Source organism: Nycticebus coucang, chromosome X, assembly GCF_027406575.1.
Source record: "Nycticebus coucang isolate mNycCou1 chromosome X, mNycCou1.pri, whole genome shotgun sequence".
Lineage (NCBI taxonomy): Eukaryota > Metazoa > Chordata > Mammalia > Primates > Lorisidae > Nycticebus > Nycticebus coucang.
Genome location: NC_069804.1, coordinates 17,109,468 through 17,133,266, shown reverse-complemented (window position 1 = coordinate 17,133,266; position 23,799 = coordinate 17,109,468). Strand labels below are relative to the sequence as shown.

General features: G+C 37.5%; 2 protein-coding genes across 2 annotated transcripts in view; both read right to left on the bottom strand.

Moving 5' to 3' along the window:
* CDKL5 (cyclin dependent kinase like 5) overlaps positions 1-23,799 on the bottom strand; it is a 189,542-nt gene that overhangs the window by 85,498 nt on the left and 80,245 nt on the right. The window lies entirely within an intron of this gene.
* LOC128577894 (protein SET-like) lies at positions 7,832-8,635 on the bottom strand. The gene has a single exon (XM_053580274.1). The coding sequence runs from the start codon at positions 8,633-8,635 to the stop codon at positions 7,832-7,834; it is 804 nt and encodes a 267-aa protein (XP_053436249.1).

Here is a 23,799-nt window from a genome sequence, read left to right as displayed (position 1 = left end):
TAAATGTATACATTAAAAAAGACAAAAGGTCTCAAATTAGTAAGATAATATCTTACCTCAAGACTAGAAAAAAAAACACCAAAGTCAAAGCAAGGAGAAGAAAGGAGATAATAAAGATAAAAACAGAAATCAATGAAACTAAAAACAGGAACACAATTGAGAAAAGTCAATGAAGCAAAAAGGTGGTTCCTCAAAAAGATCAGTAAAATTGATAAACTTCTAGCACTACTGATAAATATTTAGAGAAAACAAAAATCAATATCAGGAATAAAATAAAGAAGATCTCTACAGATCCTGTAGCCATTAAAAGGAAATAAAGTAATACTACAAAGTGTACACTTATATAAGTTTGATAACATAAAAGAAATGGACCAATTCCTTGAAAATCAAATTACCAAAACTCAACCAAGATGAAATAAACAATTTAAATCATATGTGAAAGAAGTTGAATTTGTAATTATAAAGTCTAATAAAAGAAATCTATAGGCTAAACCCTGTGAACGGCTCTGTTAAAAAGACGAAAAGACAAGCTACAAGCTAAGAGAAAATACTTTCAAACATATCTGACCTCGTAGCTCAGTGGGTGGGGCGCCGGCCACACACAACGAGGCTGGCAGGTTCAAATCCAGCCCAGACCAGTTAAAACAACAATGACAACTACAACCAAAAAATAGCTGGGTGTCGTGGCAGGCGCCTGTAGTCCCAGCTACTTGGGAGTCTGAGGCCAGAGAATTGCTTAAGCCCAAGAGTTTAAGGTTGCCGTGAGCTATGATGGCACAGCACTCTACCTAGGATGACAGCTTGAGACTCTGTCTCAAAAAAAACAAAACAAAACCATATCTGACCAATTGGCCAAGGGAGGTGGCTTATGCCTGTAATCCCAGAACTTTGGAAGGCTGAGGCAGGAGGACTGCTTGAGGCCTGGAGTTTGAGACCAGTCAATATAGCAAGATCCTGTCTCTACAAAAAATAAAATAAATTAGCCAGGTACAGTGGTACATGTTTGTAGTCTTAGCTACTCAGGAGGCTGAGAGAGAGGGGATTGTCTGAGCCCAAGAATTTGAGGTTATGGTAAACTATGATGATGCCAGTGCACTCCAGCCTGGGTGAGAGTGTGACCCTGTCTCTTAAAAAAAAATGAGATCAAGGATTTAAATCTGAAATACATAAAAAACTTGAACTCTATGGTAATAAAACAATCCAACTCAAAAATGAAAAAAAGATCTTTTACTGAAGATATATAAATGCCAAATAAACACATGAAAGATAATCGACATTTTTAACCACTAGAGAAATGCAAATTTAAACAACAAATTTTTTGAAAAGAAAAATAAGAAAACCCAAATAAACTGTAATGAGATTACCTATACACCTACTAGAATGGCTAAAATAAAAATTAAAAATACCAAATGCTGGTGAGCATGTAATGAAACTAGATTGCTTATACATTGCTTATGGGAGCATAAAAAAGCACAGCCACTCTGGAAAAGGCTACACCAGTTTCTTAGAAAGTTATACCTTTACTTACCATACAACTAGCAACTGCCAATCTCAAAAGGTTGTGTACTATATCATTCCATTTAAATAGCATTCTTGAAATGACAAATTTATACAGATGAAGAACACACTGTATTGATTGCCAGGCATTAGGGAGTGGGGAAGGGAAGGATGTGGATATAGCTATAAAAAGGCAGCATAAGGGGTCCTTATGATAAAGCTGTTCCTTATCTTGACTGTGATAGACATACAAATCTACACAAGTGACAAAATTATATGGAACTAAACACACATAGGCACAAATGAGTGATGTAAAATTGGTAAAATCTAAATAAGGTTGATGGGTTACTTTTTTTTTTTTGAGACAAAGTCTTACTTAAGACTTTGAGGTTGAATTCGGTAGAATGCCGTGGCATTACAGCTCACAGCGACATCCAAATCTTGGGCTTAAGCAATTCTCTTGTCTCAGCCTCCCAAGTAGCTGAGACTACAGCTGCCAGCCACAACGCCTGGCTATTTTTTTGTTGTTGTAGTTGTCACTGTTGTTTTTAGCAGGCCCCGGCTGGGTTCGAACCCGCCAGTCCTGGGGTATGTGGCCAGCGCCCTAACCACTGAGCAACAGGTGCCAAGCTGATGGGTTACATTAATGGCAATTTTCTGGTTATGACACTACGCTATAATTCATTATGTGAGATGTTACCACTGGGAGAAACTGGTTGAAGGGTATAAGGAATTTATTATTTCTTAAAACTGCATATGAATCTATATCTCAAGATAAAAAGTTTAAAGAAAAAAGCAAGTTATATGTGAAAATGAGCGTGAAACAGGGAAGTGAGGGTGGCAGTGTCCATCTGATTATAAGGTTTCAGAAGTTTTATGGTACCAAGCAGGCACACACATCTCATGACTAAATAATTCAGATTATGCCTCACGCTCACAAGAGTTTGTAAGAAGGAAATCTGAAAGACTCTTTTAACTAAGAGACCGGGTTTTCCAAATGAAGCTAAACTGTCACTACAAGATGCTGTGGATTGACAGGTTTAATGTTGATGTTGTCCCTATCTTCTCTTTCCCCAGTGCTCTAGGGGGGAAGACATTTCTGATGAAGAGTAGATCTGTTAAAAGAAAACAAAAATAGAGAGAGAAGCTACATTTTTTTGGTACATCTGAGAAGGCTGAAATAGAGGTTGAAAGAGGTTTGTAATGTAAAACCTGTGATGTAGTCACTGCAATTCCATTCCTAAATTCTGATTCCAGCCTGTTTTCCTTAAATTAAGATGTATCAATGAAGAGTTCAAAAGGCTAGGAAAAATCAGTGCAACCAAAAACTCTCAGATGGGTTAGATAATTGGGTTAGATGAGGTAGACAGGCAGGTTGCTCTCTTAAAACTTCACTGAATCAAGAACACTCTCTAGAACATACGGTATGATGGCCTAGGTCTAAAGTGCATGCAATAAAGCTGAAAATGACAGTAGTTTAACATCAAATGTTAAGAAAATCAGTATTTCTTATCGCACAAAACTGTTTATGTAGCTGTTTGAAAACAAAAGTATAAAGCTGAGCATTTTCACCAATCATCTGTGATGAGCTTTAATATAGGCGTTCGAAGAAAATGTTAGATTTCTTTAGAATACACTTCAAACAAATTAGTTACACAGAACTACTCAAACCTCTTTCAACCTCTATCGCTTTCCAAATAAAATCAGTACAAACATTAAAAATGCTGGTCATCTCAAAAGGTAGGCTGCCAGACACTTAACAGAATACAGTCTGCATTAATGTCTATTAAGTAGTGCTATGCCAAGAATTATCAATTACTGGGCAACCCATTCAGGACCACTTCCATTGTATTGGAAGCTTTTCTGTCCTCTAATAAACTACCACTCTAATGCTAAAAAAAAGGAAAAAAGAAGTATCAGTTACTGATAAATTCATGTGAGCACATTTAATAATCTAGCTCTTAGCGTTTAAGTTTCTCACATTAATGAAGACTGTTTACGGTACTCTGAAATTCTATCAGTCAAGCATAAATGATTACATTGTAGAAAAAAACTTCACATCAGCAATAGTATTATTGCCATAACCTATAAAAAAAAGTCATAATCAGCTAGACGCCTGTAGCTCAAGCGGCTAAGGCGCCAGCCACATACACCAGAGCTGGTGGATTAGAATCCAGCCTGGGCCTGCCAAACAATGACAACTACAACCAAAAAATAGCCGGGTGTTGTGGCGGGTGCCTGTAGTCCAGCTACTCGGGAGACTGAGGCAAGAGAATGGCTTAAGCCCAGGAGTTGGAGGTTGCTGTGAGCTGTGATGCCATGGCACTCTACCCAGGGTGATAGCTTGAGGCTCTGTCTCAAAAAAAAAAAAAAAAGTCACAATTACTAGAACCAGTATTTATAATAGGATACATATGGAAGGGGGGATTTGAAGGAGAAAGAAAGGTACTTTACTTTTTCAACAAGAATCCTGTAATAGAAACACATCAGCTCACACCACAAAATCCATGAAAAAGGCTCAATTTGGGCACTGTGTATGCACTATTTTAAAATCTATGTTCATGAGTTCATGTTTTATCTGCTTACATCAATGCAAAGCAAATATCACTCTTTCATATACCGTGAATCATTGTAGGGAAGTATGGGAGATAAAAAGCCCTTCACTTAATGCAATTTTTTTAATCTTTATGTTCCTTTATTGGAGCAAGACTCCTGATTGGTACAGTGATGTATTTACTAAACAGACTCACGCAGAAATTACATACTATACATCTAGACAGGTTTTGTTACGCTTTGCCTACTGACGGAATAGTTCGATTTATAAAGTTTTACACATCAGAAGGCATTGAATTTGACCAGGCTGTCCATTAATTTGAAAGGCCAAATGGACCCCAATTTGCACTCTTTCCTCCACCCCTTCAGTACCCCCTTCAGCACTTAGGCCTTGCAGAATGGGTTGTTAAAACAATCATATCCTGCAAAGACAGGGGATTAACACAGAGTTGTAGCAGACCCTTGTAAAACCACATTCCTTAGCCTCCTTCCCCTGGTAACTAACCAACCCCCAACACTGTAAATCTAACCTTGCAAGGCCTTGCTCTTCTCCCCCACCCCAACTGAAAGAAAGGTGTAAAAACTCCCTTCTTTTGTCATGTGGGTGCTAAAAAATTTGAGGTGTGAAACCCTTCTCGGTTGGCTAGCCAATAAAGGACCCCAAACCTAATTTGAACTCAGTGTGCTGGCATTTTCTCTATAATGCCTCTCACGTTGGGTACAAAAAATTCACCTCTGAAAAAGTGGCATTTAATTTCAGCTACTATATTTTACAGCGTTAAAAAGCTTATGGAGCTTAGGGAGCTTCTCTGCACAAGGCATTAAGCAGACAGAGTCCATCATACCACCCAGATTAACAGTCACGAGAGCTTTGTGCTAGAGAGCTGGGACTTAAAGTGACTCCCAACCACCACCAAGGCCTTGTTACTCTGACAGCCTTTCTTGACCACATTCTACGGGGCCAACGAAGACATGCAGTACCGCCCCAATGCATAACTTGACATTAGAGCACGAGGTCTGTTTGATGGTGGTGGCAGGCACCATTACTTTATATCCAGCTAAAAGGCTTTAGTTTTTTGTTTTTTTTTTTTTTAAGACAGAGTCTCACTTTATTGCCCTCAGTATGGTGTCACAGATCACAGCAACCTCCAACTCCTGGGTTTAGGCAATTCCTTTGCCTTAGCCTCCCAAGTAGCTGGGACTATAGGCATCCACCATAACGCCCAGCTATTTTTTGTTGCAGTTTGGCCGGGGCTGGGTTTGAACCCCCCACCCTTGGTATATGGGGCCGGCGCCCTATCAGCTGAGCCACAGGCATTGCCCCTAAAAGGCCTATTTTAAAACTGCCCATTGGAAATAAAAATCAAGGGCACAACATGTTCAGAACTGAGTTTTGAGCAATCTGATATCCCAAATAATGCATTTTCAGAAACCAATGGCAAATTGTAGCCATGTTTCCTAGCCACTAAGATATTTAATACATTGATTCAAATCCCTTTACTCAATCCATATAGCCCTGAGGTCATCCTGCAAAGTGCATACCAAAAAATATGAAGTTGGGTCGACGTCTGTAGCACAGTGTAGTTATAGCGCCAGCCATATACATCAAGGCTGGCAGGGCCAAGCCCAGTCTGGGACAGCTAAACACTGACAAATGCAATAAAAAATAGCCAGGCGTTGTGGTGGGCACCTGTAGTCCCAGCTACTTGGGAGGCTTAGGCAAGCGAATCGCTTAAGCCCAAGAGTTGAGGTTGCTGTGAGCTGTGACACCATGGCATTCTACCCAGGGCAACAGCTTGAGACTCTTATCTCCGGGGGGGGGGGGGGGGAAGGGACAAATGAATAGCTAACAAACATATGAAAAAATGCTCATCATCCCTAATTATTAGAGAAATGCAAATCAAAACCACCCTGAGGGGTGGCTCAGTGAGTAGGGCACCAGCCCCATATACTGAGGTTGGTGGGTTCAAAACTGGCCCTGGCCAAATTGCAACCAAAAAATAGTCAGGTGTTGTGGCAGGCACCTGTAGTCCCAGCTACTTGGGAGCCTGAGGCAACAGAATTGCCTAAGCCCAAGAGCTGGAGGTTGCTGTGAGCTGTGACGCCACAGCACTCTACTGAGGGCGACAAGGTGAGACTGTCTCAAAACAAAACAAAACAAAAACACGCTGAGATATCATCTAACCCCAGTGAGAATGGCCCACGTCACAAAATCTCAAAACTACAGATGCTGGCATGAATGTGGAGAGAAGGGAACACTTTTACACTGCTGGTGGGACTGCAAACTAATACAAGGAAGCATGCAGAACCCTCAAAGAACTCAAGCTAGAACTCCCATTTGATCCTGCAATCCCACTACTAGGCATCTACCCAGAGGGTGAAAAAAATCCTTTTACCATAAGGACACCTGCACTAGACTGTTTAATGCAGCTCAATTTACAATCACCAAAATGTGGAAATAGCCTAAATACCCACCAACCTAGGAATGGATTAATAAGCTGTGGTATATGTACACCATGAAATAGTATTCAGCCATTAAAAAAGATGGAGACTTTACATCTTTTGTATTAACCTGGATGGAAGTGGAACACATTATTCTTAGTAAAGCATCACAAGAATGGAGAAGCAAGAATCCAATGTATTCAATTCTGATATGAGAACAATTAATGACCTAGTACACAGTAAGGGGTGGGAGAAGGGGAGAGCAGAGACAAGGGAGGAGAGAGGGGGTAAGGGGTCACAGTGTGTGACACACTTTTGGGGGGAGGGAAAAAATACAAAAGAAACAATATAAATTTGGGGTGACAAAGTTTGACAATGATGCTATACAAGTCGAACTGGGAAGATCACAGAAAGTACATATATTCTGAGAGAAAAGCATCAAATCCTTTGCTACACACTTAAGTTTTATTACAACAAAGCAGCTTGTACACTTTTAATGTTTAAAACTGAGCATCATCTTTCCAGTAAAACAAAAAGAACATTTAAAATTAAACAGGAACGAAATTATAATAGAGAATATGAATTCCAAACAAGATCCTACAGGTTCTGCTGAATCTCCCATTTGAGTGGCAGGGCTCAAGTCATCATTAGGACAGAATTTATTTTAAAAATGTCATCTTAAACTGCAAGGATGTCCATTAAACATCACAATTAAACATGCCAAAGGAGAAGCCATGTTGTCAAAATGCCCACTTCAGCCACTCAAACATCTCAAACCCACCCTCTGCTGACCTTCTATACCTCATTTTTTAAAGTTTTTTTCCTTTTTTTAAACAAGAGAAAGCAGACAGATACATGCTGGTAAATGCAACACACATTGTACCTCATAAATGCATTAATGTACAACAGCTACGATTTAATAAAAAAATGCTGTCTAGATTCACATAGAGACACAGTATACTCTGAGCCTAATGTACAGAGAAATGAGGAAAAAAGCTAGAATTCTACGCACTACTACACAGGAGGCTAACATCCCCCCAGCTTCCAGCAGAGCGAAGGGAACAGGTTTTTCGTTTTTCCCCCCAGAGTTCGGTAGTGTTTAGTCCATACAGTCTTTGTTGAGACCAGAAGGGATAAAAATGAACTTGGAACAGAAACAGGTAGAGAGTCTTTTCCCATTGTATTCTGCTCAAGGTATCCCCCTCCCAAAGTAAGTTCAGAACCATGGCGTAGAGAAAAAAAGACTTCAAGAACAGGGCGACTTAGCACAAGAGTTTAAGCAAAGAAAAAAATTACTGCAACTTGCTCCCAGGAACCGGAGAAATTTTTTTTTAAAAGGTTAGAATCCATCAGGGTTCTTTTTGTCATCTTCTCCTTCAACCACCTTTACTTCTTCCTTTTTATTATCACCTTCAACACCTTTATTCTTATCTTCATCATCACCATCTCCTTCATCATCATCTTCCAGCTCAGGAACCAAGTAGTAATGTAATGGATTTGGCCAAATATCTTCTTTGATGATCTCTCCCAATTCATCTGGACCTGCATCAGGATGGTCAGTAAACCAGGTAAAGAAGCTCTCTGGTTCCTGACGCTTCCTCTTTCTGCTGGCTCGACTCTGCATTGGAGTAGAACGCTTAGTCAAGTCCCTTCCAAATTTCCATTTGATTTCAGTGGACTTGGTAGTTTCATCACCATTCTCATCCAGATTAAATTCTTTAGAGAGAACTTTATTTTCAAAGTAAGGGTTTTCATCAAAATAAAAGTCTATTCTGTAAGCTGATTTATTATCTTCAAATTCGATCACTTCAACTCTGGTCAAATAATGCAATGCCTTTATATCCTCCTTCCCAAGCAGCGGGGACACTTCCGGATGGCAGACAAATGTTGTTACCCAAAACTGTGGGATTTTGGTCATCAATTCTGACCGCTTCTCAAAAAACGGCTGGCGGAGATTGTTATATTTCTGCTCTATTTTCAAAATCTCCTTAGCAGCTTTTTCATTAAGTTTGTCTATTTCATTCTGTACTTCATCGGCAAGTTCAATTACTTCCTGCCGAACTTTTTCTGAGGTGTCGTGGGCCCCGGCGTCGGGGTTGGAGTCGAGCTCCATTTTACCGACTTTGGCCTCTGGCTCGGACATGCTGCTGCTCAGCGGTCGGGGTGGGAGGAGCGGGGAGAAGTAAAGAATAGAAGGCGAAGGGGGTAGGCAGGCGGCTTCCCCTCAGTCCACTCACGCGGGCGCTCGCAAGGTCCAGTCGCTTCCTCGCGGCGCGGCGTTCTCTGGCTAGGTCTCCTTCCCTCCTCACACGCTCTCCTTCCCTCCTCACACGCTGGCGCATGCGCTGTCCTCACGGTACGAGGAGGAGGGTGGGGCTTGGGCAGCGTGCGGCGTGGGAGGGCGGCTGCGTGGGGCGGGGCAGCGTGGGGTGGCATGTGGGACTGGACTGGGGCTCCTGCTTAGGGAGGGGAGGCGTCGACAGACTGCACGCGGCTCCTGCTTACCGAGGGGAGGCATCGACAGACGGCAGGCGGTGCTCCAGCTCGCTGCTGGCTCCTTATTGCAATTTTTTATTTGTAATTTAAGTTCTCTTGATCAACCACTTTAAATACCAACACATACTTGCCTCTCTATCCTTCTGAGACACTCCCACCAAAGGAACTCAAGTAGTCTGTTGTCTGCATCTGCTAAGTCTCATGACTGAGATTGTTTAGTACCGCCTCTACCAGAGCAAAGGTTCACTTTCTACTATAAAGTTCCTTCTCTTTAATAATTGAGCAGAACAGTAATGCCTTCAAGTATGTATCAGGGGTCCTCAAACTTTTTAAACGGGGGGGGGGGGGGCAGTTCACTGTCCCTCAGACCGTTGGAAGGCTGGACTATAGTTAAAAAAAAAAAAAAAAACTATGAGCAAATTCCTATGCACACTGCACATATCTTATTTTGAAGTAAAAAAACAAAACGGGAACAAATACATCACACTACCTCATGTGGCCTGTGGGCCATAGTTTGAGGACCCTTGCGAGATCAGGCTTGTGCTAGCCTGACCACAGGCGCTACAGGATGGCTGCTGGTCTATAATGGCTAATGTCTCATAACTAGGGTTTTTTTTTTTTTATTAAATCATAGCTGTTTATATTAATGCAATCATGGGGCACCATACACTGGTTTTATATACAATTTGAAATATTTTTATCAAACTGGTTAACATAGCCTTCCTGGCATTTTCTTAGTTATTGTGTTAAGACATTTATATTCTACATTTAGTAAGTTTCACATGTACCTTTGTAAGATGCACCTTAGGTGTGGTCCCACCAATTACTGTGAATCTGGGGCAAGATTGTTGTACCTTCATTATCTGGGAATTGGTAGTTGGGTCCTTACCAGTAGGGATCCCAATCTAAATATTTATTTATTCAACCTAGACGATCTATCTTCAGTTGAACCGTTAGCATGTGGAAGCTTTTTTGTTAAAACTAAATTACTGATGCACTGTGTTCACTCTTGTGGGTTTCTTCTAGCATATTGTAATAATGCATGAAAAGTTAAAAAAAAAAACATTTTTAGGAGAACACAGATAGCACTCACTAATCTAATCTGCTGGGGGTTGGGGGAGAGGTTAGGCATGGTGCTGCTACTGAAGACCTGCTACTCTTCATCCATTCCCTCCCGATAGTCCTTATTCCTTAAAAAAGGTCTCTAAGCAAAAGCATAATGAAAGGTTTCTGCCTCTTATTCAGAATATGCTAGACAAATAGGTCTTACCTTAAAATGGACCAGTTAATTATTACATAGCAAAAAAAGTTACTTTCAACCAAATTCTTTCAATACAGCATATCATTTCTTAAGAATTTTTATTTGCTATATTAAATTTATTTTATTTATAATTTTTAACACTTTAATTCTCCCTCTTCAAAAAAAAAAAAATTCTTTTTTTTTTTTTTTTTGAGAAAGAATCTCACTATGTTGCCCTGGGTAGAGTGATGTGGTGTCACAGCTCACAGCAACCTCAAACTCTTGGGTTTAAGTGACTCTCTTGCCTCAGCCTCCCAAGTAGCTGAGATTACAGGAGACGGCCATAATGCCCAGCTATTTTTTTGTTGCAGTTATTTTAGCTGGCACAGGCCAGGTTCAAACCTGCCACCTTTGGTGTATGTGGCTGGCGCCATAACCACTGTGCTACGGGTGCCAAGCCAAAAAAAAATTCTTTACTTCCCAAAGAGAGAGATTCCTTTTAAACAACCAGGAAAACTAAAAGAGAAAAATATTTCTTAAGGTAAACATGATATGAGTTTAGAAACTAATAAGCAAATCTTAAATACCATACAGCCAATTTGTTTCGTGGTTCAATGGCTGTTCCTCTCAAGTAAATTCAGGGAGAAAAATAAAACTTAAATCCTAAAAAAAAAAGGCAAGGTAAATGAAATTTACAATGTCTTAGTCATCCGAGATTGGTTATAAGTGTTATCCAAGAATAATAACAAATCCCTCCAAAAATAGACATTTTTAGCAAGTGATCAAATTATAAATCTTTAAAGTATACAAAGTTCAAGACCAGCCTGAGCAAGGGTGAGACGCTGTCTACTAAAAATAGAAAAACTAGTTGAGTGTCACTACAGGTGCCTGAAGTCCCAGCTACTTGGGAGGTAGAGGCAAGAGGATCACCTGAGCCCAAGAATTTGAGGTTGCTGTGAGCTAAGATGATGCCACAGCACTCTACCCAGGGCAACAAAGTGAGACTCTGTCTTGAAAAAATGAGGGGAAAAAGTATGCAAAGTATGTTCTTAGTTGCTTAAGTAACATACTTTGGCAAAACTGTCCTCTATCTCACAGATTCTGAAAGTAATCCTGCTAAGCTAAGTGACCATAATCTATAGTTTATAAATACATTCATCGAGGTTGAATAAAAATAAACTGTTGGCATTATTAATATTGGATTTATTCTCATTAGTTTTTCAAATTCAAACAATACTCAGTCTCTAGAGATTTCAAAGTGCCTTAGAAAACTGAGTTATTTCTTCAGAAATAAGTGGGACAAAATAATAAGAATCCTTAGAAATACTTTAACATGGTTTACAGAAGGTATTTGATAAAAAAAAAAAAAAAACAATGCCGTGGGGGAAAAAAGAAAATCAGTAAGTGTAATAATTCTAGTTAATTTAAGATAAAGTTATTAGCAATTTGCAAAAACTGTATGAAGTTCTTAAGTTTTCCAAATATTTGGTTCTGAAAAGGTTCTTACTAAGCATAGGAAAATACAGAGATCTGAAATTCAAAGGGATGAAAATAACTGAGAATGACTCACCTTAGCTAAGCAAATGGTTCATAGGAAAGTAAAAAATCTCTTGCTGAACATTATTTAAAACTAGACAAGACATTTCCAATTTTAAAATATAAACAAAGGACTTCTAGTTTCAGCTCCAAAATACAAAGTGCTTGGATACCGTCACTCCTGTCCTTACAACAACAACAAAACCCTAACAAATTAAAAATCAGCAACTTTTCTTAGACTAATCAGTGAATTGAGGTTACAGAGCAAATTGATCTCCTGAAATCTACAGAGACAGGCAAATACAGAGAATCATGTCCAAGACCAGCTTACCTGGAACAGAAAGCAGTAGTCACATACTAATTAGAAAATTTAAAATAAATTGACAAAGGCTAAGTGAGACTGGCTTGTGAATGAGAATTCCTAAGGACTCGATCTTAGCATGCCCTCTATATTCTTGCGGCTTTACCTCCAGGAATTTCTCCAGGTTTTGACTTTGAATATCCAAGAAAATCTCCTCCCCTTTTGGGTAAAAGGAGAAGAAAAGTAAACATCTTGAAATACACCCAGAGGTAAAATACAATAAAAATCTCCTTTTGGGTAGGGAGAAAGAAAAAGTCACCATTTTGAAATGTGCCCAAGAGAAAAGTAGTGGTTTTGGAATAAGCCCAAAACGTTTTTCCTAATGAAGGCCAACACTCGAAGAGAAAATTTACCAGAGCCTTATGTGTCCTGAGAGAAAGGAAATTAGCCAACTATATTCATCCTAACCTTCCTGTTTCACCTAATGGGAGAAGGGGGGGGGTAGGCACTAAGAATACTTCTGAAGGTTGTAGCCAAGGACTGAGGCCCGACAAAAGATTGAGATTATAGAACACTTTCCCAGAAGGACCCATATCCTTCTACCATGTCAACAGGGCTCCAATACAGTAACAGTGGATTACATCGGAAAGAGCAGCAAGACAGACTATTTTTTAAAAAGTTCTCAGGGAAACTCAAAGAAAAGGATAGGAAAAATAAACAAAATAACAAAGGCAAGAGAGGAAACCGAAGCCTCTGGTACCTACCTATACCTACAACAAACATGGCCCAGCTCCTAGCCACATAGACGAAAAACCTAACACTAAAGGCCTATTTATGTTAGTTCCTATTACCTACCACATCATATCCAGCTCTTAAAAAATTACAGACATGCTAAAAGGCAAGAAAAAAATGCAGACTGAAGAAACAAAGTAATCATCAGAATCAAACTCAGATATAGCAAAGATTTGGTATTATTAGATAGGGAATTTAAAATAACCATGACAAATGTCAGGTGTTCTAATTGAAAAAGAAGACAACATGCAAGAACACACAGGCAATGTAAGCATACGCACAACTCCATGGAAGAATTTTTTTTAAATACTGGAAATCAAAATAACTATAATAAAAATGAAAATGCCTTTACTGGACTCATGAGTAGATTGGAAATAGCCAAGGAAAGAATCAGTGAACTTAAAAATATGTCAATACAAAATTTCCCAAACTAAAATGCAAAGAGAAAAACCAATTTTAAAAACCAGAACAGAATATGTAAGACATACAGGAAATTTACAAAAGGTATAACCTATGTATAATTGGAATACCAGAAAGAGAAAAATGAGACAAAAGAGAAGAAATATTTGAAAGAATGGCAGAGAATCTTTCAAAATTAATGGCACCAAATTACACATCCAGGAAGCACAGAGAACACCAAGCAGCATAAATACCAAAAAGTCTAAACCTAAGCATATCATACTCAAACCACTGAAAACCAAATACAAAGAGAAAATTAGGGAAGAAACCAGAGGGGGAAAAAACCCCACCTTACTTACAGGGAACAAGGATTAAGAATTACATCTTACTTCTTATCAGAAACCAAGTAAGTGAGAGGGTGGAGTGAAATATTTATAAAACACTGAAAGGAAAAAAAAATCTACCTAGAAGTTAATAGGAAATTATTCTTCAAAATTGAAGGATAGTTTCACAGATAAACAGAAACTAAACAAATCTATTACTAGTAGATCTGTCCTTTAAAAATGTTTAAAAGAATTCTTCATGGGCGGCGCCTGTGGCTCAAGGAGTAGGGCGCTGGTCCCATATGCCGGAGGTGGCGGGTTCAAACCCAGCCCCAGCCAAAAACCACAAAAAAAAAAAAAAAAAAAAAAAAAAAAAGAATTCTTCAGACAGAAGAGAAATGATACAGGTAAGAAACTAGGGTCTATATAAAGAACATCAGAGAAGGAACAAATGAAGTTAAAATAAAATCCTATTCTTAGATAACAGACAACAAAGGTAATAGCTGTAACAATTTATTGACTGATTATAGCATACAGATTAAATAATAGCAATGTTACAAGAGATGAGAATTGAAAAATTCTAGAAAAAGGTACTTGTACTACCCATGAAGCAGTATGGAATTATCTGAAAGTGGATTTAGATAAATTGTACCCGCACATTGCAAACTCCAGGGCAGCAAGTGAAAAATTTTTTTCTTTTATTTATTTATTTATTTTTTGAGATAGTCTCCTTTGCTGCCCTCGGTAGAATGCCTTGGTGTTATAGCTTATAGCAACCTCAAACTCTGGCTCAAGTGATCCTCTTGCTTCAGCTTCCCGAGTAGTTGGGACTATAGGCGCCCACCACAATGCCCAGCTACTTTTTTAAAAACAAGGGTCTCGCTCTGGCTCTGGTTGGTGTGGAACTCTGAGCTCAAGCAACCCACCCACTTTGGCCTCCCAGGAAGCTAGGATTACAGGCTTAGCCACAGTGCCCAGGCTAAAAAAATTTTTTTTCCAATAAATATAATGGACATTCTAAAATAGAAGGGAAAATGGATCATATAAAATGGTCTGTTAAAACCAGAGAAGGCAGAAAAAGAGGGGAATATTAAAAACAAATTAAGTACAACAAATAGAAAAAGTTACAAACATGGTTCCTATTAATACAATTACAGTAATAATCACTTTAAGTGTGAATGGCCTAATAAACATCAAAGTAGATTTAAAATAATTTTTTTTAAGAGACAGGTCCTCACTCTATTGCCCAGGCTGAACTGCAGTGGCATGGTCATAGCTCACTACAGCCTCAAACTCCTGGGCTCAAGCATCCTCCCTCAGCAACCTGAGTAGCTAGGGCTACAGTTATTCAGCACCAAGCCCAGCTAACTTGTAAATTTTTTTTTGTAGAGATAGGGTCTTGCTTTGGTGCCCAGACTGATCTTGAACTCCTGGCCTAAAGTGATCCTCCCACCTCAGTCTCCAAAGTTCTCGGATTACAGACATGAGTTACCATGCCTGGTTTAAAGAAAAAAAGTTACTGGAAATTTTTTAAAAATCACTTTAACTGTAAAGACACAGATAGGTTAAAAGTAAAGGAATGGAGAAGGATATACCACGTTAACACTAATCAAAAGGAAGCTGGAGTGGCTATATTAATTTTAGACAAAGCAGATTTCAGAATAAGATAAATCATCAGGAAAAAAGAGAGGCAGTACAAAATAATAAATTCTTCAAGAAGACCTAATGATCCTTAATATGTAGGGATCAAACTAAGGAGCATTAAAATACATGATGAAAAATACTGGTATAACTGCGAAGAGAAATAGACAAATCTGCTATTACAGGTGAGGATTTCAATACTCCCTTTCAGTAACTGACAGATACAACAGGCAGAAAAATGAGTATGGTTATGAGTGAAGTGAACAACACCATCAATCAACTGCAGCTACTCGACATTTATGTAATAATTCACAATAGCAGAATACACATTCTTTTCAGCCTCACATGAAACAATCACTAAGACAGACCACTCTGGGCCATAAAACATATGTTAACAAACTTAAAAGAATAAAAACCATACTAAGTATGCTCTCACACCACAATGGAATTAAAAAGATAGCACAAAAAATCCCAAAACGTTTAGAGATTAAACAACAAACTTTTAAATAACACACGAGTCAAAGGAAGAGTCTTAAGAGAAATTTCAAAATACAAGTCAAAATTTGTGTGAAGTAAAAGCAGTGTTTATAGGAGAGTTTATAGCATCGTATGCATACATTAGAAAACAGACCTAAAATCAACAATCTAAGCTCCACCTTAGGAAACAAGAGAAAGAAGGACAATTTTACAGCAGAAATCAGTGAATTGAAAACAGAAAATCAATAGTGAAAACAAAAGCTGCTTTTCTGAAAAGATCAATAAAGTTGATAAGACAGGTTAACCAAGAAAAAAGAACACAATTATTAATATTAGATATGAACAGTTATCACTACCAAATCACGTGCACAATAAAGGGAAAATAAAGGAATATTACAGATAAATCTATACCTACAAATCTGACAAGTTAGATGAAATGAACCAATTCCTTGAAAGATACAAACTACCAAAATTTAGACAAGAAATAAATAATCTGAATAGGCCTATAACTATGGAAGTGGATGAAGAATTACTAACCTTCCAAAAAAGATAGCTCTATATTCACATGGTTTCACTAGTGAATTCTACCAAACACGTATAGAAGAAATCATACCAATTCTCTACAATCTCTTTCAGAAGACAGACTCAGAGAGAATACTTCCTAACTCATTCTATGAAATCAGCATCACTCTAATATTAAAACAAGATAAATATATTTTTAAAAGGCAAACTGCTCACCAAAGTAACCTACAAAAGTCAACTACTTTGCTACATACCAGCAATGAAGAAATGGAATTTGAAATTAAAAACACAATACAATTTACATTAACTATCCCCAAACAGTACTCAGGTATAAATCTAATATTTGTAGGATCTGTATGGAAAAAACTACCTAATGCTGTTGAAAGAAATCAAAGGTCTAAATAAATTGAGATATTCTGCGTTCATAGACTGGAAAACTCTGTATTAGTAAAATGTCAATTCTTCTCAATTTGATTTACAGATTCAGCGTAATGACAATCAAAATCCCAAGAAGCTATTTTGTGGATACTGACAAAATGACTTCAAAGATTACATTAAAAAGCGAAAGATTCAGAATAGCCAATCCAATATTGAAGACAAAGTGAGAGGACTAACACTACTTGACTTTAAGAATTAATATAAAGCTACAGTAATCAAGACGGCATGATATCGCTGTAGACATACACACATCAATGGAACAGAACTCTTTGGCAAAGGAGCAGAGGCAATCCAGTGAAGAAAGCAGTGTTTTCAACAAATGGTGCTAAATGTCCACAGAAAGAAAGAATCTAGACAGATTGTATAACTTGCACAAAAATTAACTCAAAATGTATCATAAACCTGAATGCAAAATGTGAATTATAAACTTCTAGAAGATAACCTAGAAAATCTAGGCAACCTTGAATTTGGTGATGAGTTTTTAGCTACAACACCAAAAGGACTGTTTATGAAAGAAAAAATTTATTATTACTATTATTATTATTATTTTTAGAGACAGAGTCTCACTTTGTCACCCTTGGTAGAGGGCTGTGGTGGCATCACAGCTCACAGCAACCTCCAGCTCTTGGGCTTAGGTGATTCTCTTGCCTGAGCCTCCCAAGTAGCTGGGACTACAGGCGCCTGCCACAACGCCTGGCTATTTTTTGTTGCAGTTTGGCCGGGGCCGGGATGGAGCCCACCACCCTTAGTATATGGGGCTGGCGCCCTACCAACTGAGCCACAGGCGCTGCCCTGAAAGAAGAAATTGTTAAGTTAAACTTCATTAAAATTAAAAACTTCTGCTCTGCTAAATACAGCATTACAAGAATGAAAAGACACACCACAGACTGGAAGAAAATATGTGCAAAACACATATCTAGCAAGTGTTATCACTAAAAATGGCAGAATAGGGAAATTTAGGACTCTATCCCTTCACAGAAACAACTAATGAGCTGGCAAAAAGTATCAAAATCTTTTCCAGAACACTGCAACTACTGAAAAACTTAGAACCAGGGAAAGGCTTGGTGAGAGAGGCAGCTGTTTTGTGATAAGAGAAAGCCAGGCATTTTAAACTGCCCATCTACCTTCCCCCACAAACCACATCTATGTCAGATGAGGGGACTAGAAATCGTTGAGCAATTTCCTCAATCTGGTAAAGAGCATTTATGAAAAACCTATGGCTAGTATACTGAATGGTAATAAACTGAAGAAGACCAGGACACTCACTTTCACCACTTCTATTCAACTGAGATAACGCCGGAAAGGCTATGTTAACCACTGGGATAAAAATGTGTCAAATGGTTTATGAAGTGAGTGTATGATGCCCCATAATCATATCATTGTATACACTTATGATTTAATAAAAAAATTAAAAAAAAAAAAAAAAAGAAGTTCTAGCTATAGCAATTAGGCAAAAAAAAAAAAAAAAGAAAAAAGAAAGAAAGAAAAGAAAATGTATTCAACTTGGAAATGAATAAAGAAAACTATTCCTATTCACAGATAGTGTATGTATAGAAAATGCTAAAAAAACACAAAAAACCTATTAGAATTGCTAATAAATAAATTCAGCAAAGTTGCAGGATATAAGGTCAAAACACAAAAAATAGTAGGCTCCAAAATATTAACCATATAATTATCATCTGATGGAGCAACTCTCCTAGGTATACAACCAGAAGAATTGAAAACAAGAACTCAGATACTTGTATGTAAATGTTCATAACAGCATTATTCACAATAGACAAAGGTGGAAACGACCCAAGTGTTCACCAATAAATGAAGGAACAAAATGTGGTGTATAAATACAATGGAATATTCAGCCATATAAAGGAATGAAATTCTCATACATGCTACAACATGGATGAACCTTAAAAACATTATGCTAACTGAAAGAAGCCAGACACAAAATTATATAATATTCTAGTTATTATATTATTATATTATTATTCTAGTTATAATATTTGGAAATATCCAGAATAGGCAAAAATCATAGAGACAGAAAGATTAGAAATTACAGTACTAGGGGTAGGAAGAATTATAGAGTTATTGCTTAATTGGTACAGTTTCATTTGGGGTAATAAATTTTGGAAACAGTGGTAAGGATTACACAACAGTGCAAAAGCAATCAATTGCAATGAATTCTACACTTGGAAATAATTTAAATGGCAATTTTGTTACATATATTTTAGCATAATAAAAATATCAGTAGTATTTCTATACACTAGCAACAAACAACCCAAAAAGGAAAATAAGACATCAATTTCATTTACAGTAGCATCCAAATTAATAAAATTCCTAGGAATAAATTTAACCAAAGAAGTGAAAGATGAGTATGCAAAAACTACGAAACATTGCTAAAAGAGGTTAAAAAATACTTAAATAAATGTAACCGGAAGAATTTATAGTTACAATGACAATACTACCCAAAGCAATCTACAGATTCAGATTCAATGCAATCTTTGTCAAATTTCAATGGCTTTTCCACCCCAGAAATGGAAAAACCAATTCTTAAATTCATATTGAATTGCAAAGGCCTTTCAATAGTCAACACAGTATTGCAAAAGAACAAATTTGGAGGACTCCCACATCCCAGTCTTGAAACTTACCACAAATCTACAGTTATCAAAACAGTGAAGTACTGGCAAAAAGACAGGCACATCACCCATTGGAATAAATAAATAAACCCACACATCTGCGGCGCCTGGCTCAGTGATTAGGGCACCAGCCCCATATACCAAGGGTGGTGGGTTCAAACCCGGCCCAGCCAAACTGCAACAAAAAAATAGCCGGGTGTTGTGGCAGATGCCTTAGTCCCAGCTACTCGGGAGGCTGAGGCAAGAGAATCGCCTAAGCCCAAGAGCTGGAGGTTGCTGTGAGCTGTGACGCCATAGCACTCTACCGAGGGTGACAAAGTAAGACTCTGTCTGTAAAAAAAAAAAAAAAAAACAAACCTACACACCTATGGCCAATTAATTTTCACCAAGGGTGCCAACACTAGTAAATAGGAAAAGAATGGTCCCATCAACAAATGGTGGCTGGACAACTGGATATCCGCATGCATAAGAATGAAGCTGGAACCCTATCTCATACCATACACAAAAATTATATAAGCATTAACTCAAAATGGATCAGTGAGCTAATAAATATAAAAGTTAAAACTACACTACTATACTGTCAGGAAAAAAACGTAAGTTTAAATCTTGGTGAGCTTGGACTTGGCAATGGTTTCAAAAACATAAGGAATGAAGGAAAAAATAAACTGGATATCATCAAAATAAAAAACTTTTGTGCATCAAAGGACAATATTAAGAAAGTGAAAAGACAACCCACAAAATGAGAAAATACCTGCAAACCATGTGTCTGATAAGAAACTTATATTCAGGCTACATGAAGAACTCTTACAACTCAGCCATAAAGACAAACAACCCAATTTAAAAATGGGCAATAGACATTTCTCCAAAGAAGATTTACAAATTGCCAACAAGCACACGAAAAGATGCTCAACATCATTAATAATTAGGGAAAGGCAAATCAAAACTGACAATGAAATAGTCTATATCCACTAGCATGGCTACAATTAAAAAAAAGGAAATAAGTGTTGTTGAGGATGTAAACTAAATGGAAACCTCATACATTGCTGTGGGAATATAAAACGGTGCAGCTACTGTGGATACCAGCTTAAGCAATTCCTCAAAAAGTTAAACATAGAATTATCATACAACCTAGCAATTTCCACTAGAAAACAGAGACTCAACACTTATATGTGAATGTTCATAGCAGAATTACTCACATCAGCCAAAAGGTGGAAACAACTCAAAAGTCCATCCACTGATGAGCAAGTAAACAAAATGAGGTATATCATACAATAAAAAGATTATCACTTAGTCATAAAATGGAATGAAGTACCACAACAAGGAAGAACCTCAAAAACATTATGCTAAGTGAAGAAAGCGAAACCAGAAGGTCACATGTTGTATGATTCTATTTATAGGACATATATAGACTAAGTAAATCTATAAACATAAAAACCAGAGTAGGGTTGCCAAGGAAAAGGGGAGAGAAAAATGAGTGAATACTTAATAAGTACAGGTTTTCTTTGGGGGTGATGAAGCATTTTGGAACTTGAAAAGGGTAGCAGTTGTCCAACATTATGAATGTGCTCAATACCACTGAATCATACACTTTAAAATACCTAACTTTATGTTAAGTAAATTTCACCTTAATTAAAAACAGTGCTTACAATGTGGCTTAATTCCTGGCTCTATCATCTCATCTACTAACTTAGATAGCCCTCAAGAAATTAACCTATTTGGGCATGAGTTTCCCCCATGTAAAAGGAAGATAATTCCTTCTAACTTTTATGGTTATTATAAGGATTCAAAGATAAATGAAAATAAAGCAGCTAGCATAATGCCTGCAAGACAAGAGACACTTGAAACAGAAGTTACAATTTCTTCTTAATCTCTTATTTATATCCATTTGAATCAATTTGGAAGATATCAAGTGTTTTCTCCAAAAATTTTATTCTCCATATTATGATAATGTCTTTCTCAACTTTTAGAATTTTTTCATAGTCCCAATGAAAACTATTTTCTTCTCTGTATTCATCTTTACGTAGAAAGATTTGAGCTTGTGATGGGAGATAGAATAAATAGATTGTGTCTCTATATACCCAGCTTCCAGCAAATTCCACTTTTCTGTTATGACAGTTGATACATGAAAGAGATAACTAATACAAAACTTCCTGCCTAGTCTTCAAGGGATTTACCCAAGACCAGATCAAGGGAAAAGGAATTTTCAGACGAAGTCCCCACCTTAACTTATTCCTCAGGCTCCAAGCGCACCAAAGGCAAAGAGACAAACAGAAATTGAGAATGTTGGTTCACTAAAGCCACTATGCTGTTTCCACCATATTAGGCTTGCTAACTTAGTTAGGGCTTGCTAACTATCAGCAATTAGCAAACGTTTTCTACAGAGGGTCGGATAACTAAATATTTTAGGCTTTGTGGGTCACAAAGTCTCTGCCACAACTATTCAAATCTATCACTGTTTCAAAAAAGCATCCATAGAAAATACATAAATGAGTGTAGTTGTGTTCCTACAAAATCTTATATATAAAATAGGTGGCAGGCCAGATTTAGTCCATAGGCAGTTGTTTGCCAAATCTAGATCTACGTTGTCTTGACAATAGTTCTGTTCATCCTAATACGGTGGTCTTAAAGGCAATGACCTGGACTTCATGGATCGAGTTTCTGTTGTGCCATTTGAGGAAGGCTCTACAATTCATCATTACTACAAGGATTCTGGGTGCTCTGACACTCAGAGGTAAACAGTGGTTCTCACTATACTATTCTCATTCATAATTCTATTCCCATTTTTGTGGTAGTTCTTTTGTGGGGTTCTGGGAAATACTTTTTCTCCCCTTTATAACTGATGTGAACTTTTGTCTAAACAGGCTTCAATGAAGAACTGAAAAACAAAAAGCAAAAAGGAAAGGTTTCTTACTATCATTTCTACTACCATCTTCTCTCCATACCTGCAGTAAATTAATGTCATTTAAAAGAAAATTACTTTTAAAAAGATTGTGCTGAAATAATCAATATTAAAAGTTCTAATTTTTATAAGCTTTATCAAAAACCCCAAGCCTCTCTATAATTTTTTTCAAAGTCTAGAAATTTTGCACACAAAAAGCAAGAGACATCATCTTATTTATATGAAGAACTAAATAATGAAGAAATAACTAATATAAGTAATCCCTTACATTCAATTTTTCATTATTGGCTTATCACTTTAATTTTTATTTGAAAAATTCAATTCAGGGTGGTGCCTGTGGCTCAAAGGAGTAGGGCGCCAGCCCCATATGCCAGAGATGGCGGGTTCATACGCAGCCCTGGCCAAAAACTGCAAAAAAAAATAAATAAATAAATAAAATTCAATTCAATGAAAACCATAAAAAGAAAAATATTTGTTCTACATAATGTGGAAAAAAACCCAAAACAATAAAAGTTTATTTCAGATGGCAGCCATCTGCCCAAGGCAAATATGTCCCCCCGAAACTATAAATAATCTATTAAATTGGTGATGGTTCATTGACTTTTCTTCCAGTATCTTCTTAAAGTAGTTTGATTAAAAAAAATAATAACAATCAAATCCTGTGGACACTGACTGACAAATACTCTGAATCTCCCTACAGAGAAAGGGTGAAGTGAATCTATCAGAGTACCCCTAGTGAGTTCCACTCTTGAGACCCACAGAATCAAGGGTGTGAATCAATCCCTGGTCCTCTACTCTGGGAACAACAACAATCAAATCCTAATTCACCTCTTAGGTAGAAAAAAATTAATTTGAAAAAGAAAAAAGGAATTACTAATTCAAAATGTATAATGCCTACTAAAAACAAAGCCTTATTACAAAAGATAAACTGTCACAATTAAGTAATAACAAATAGCCAAAAATGTCTTTTAGTAGAGGGAAACTGGATAATTCCTGACTAGTGAATATTTAGTCGCCTACTCTTTCTAGTACTTCAACTCACAAGACAAAAATAGCATAATTCAGATTTTCTTAATGTACCATTTCACTTATTAAATGGAACTGTTAAATGAAGTAGATTCGACCATCCCTCAATTCTTACCATCATGGATTTTTTTTTTTTTTTTGAGACAGTCTCACTGTGTCACCCTCGGTAGAGTGCCGTGGCATCACAGCTCATAGCAACCTCAAACTCTTTGGCTTAAGTGAGTCTCTTGCCTCAGCCTCCCAAGTAGCTGGGACGACAGGCACCCGCCACAACGCCCAGCTTTTTGTTGTAGTTGTCATTGTTTAGCAGGCGTGGGCAGGGTTTGAACCTGCCAGCCCCGGTGTATGTGGCTGATGCCCTAACCACTGAGCTATGGGCGCCAAGCCCATCATGAATCTTTTTAAGGATTTTTACATTGTTAGCAAACCCCATTTTAAAAAAATCTTTCTCCCTTGCTTTCTTTTTTTTAATTTAATTTTTTTATTAAATCATAGCTGTGTACATTAATGCAATCATGGGACACCATACACTGATTTTATAGACGGTTTGACATATTTTCATCACACTGATTAACATAGCCTTCCTG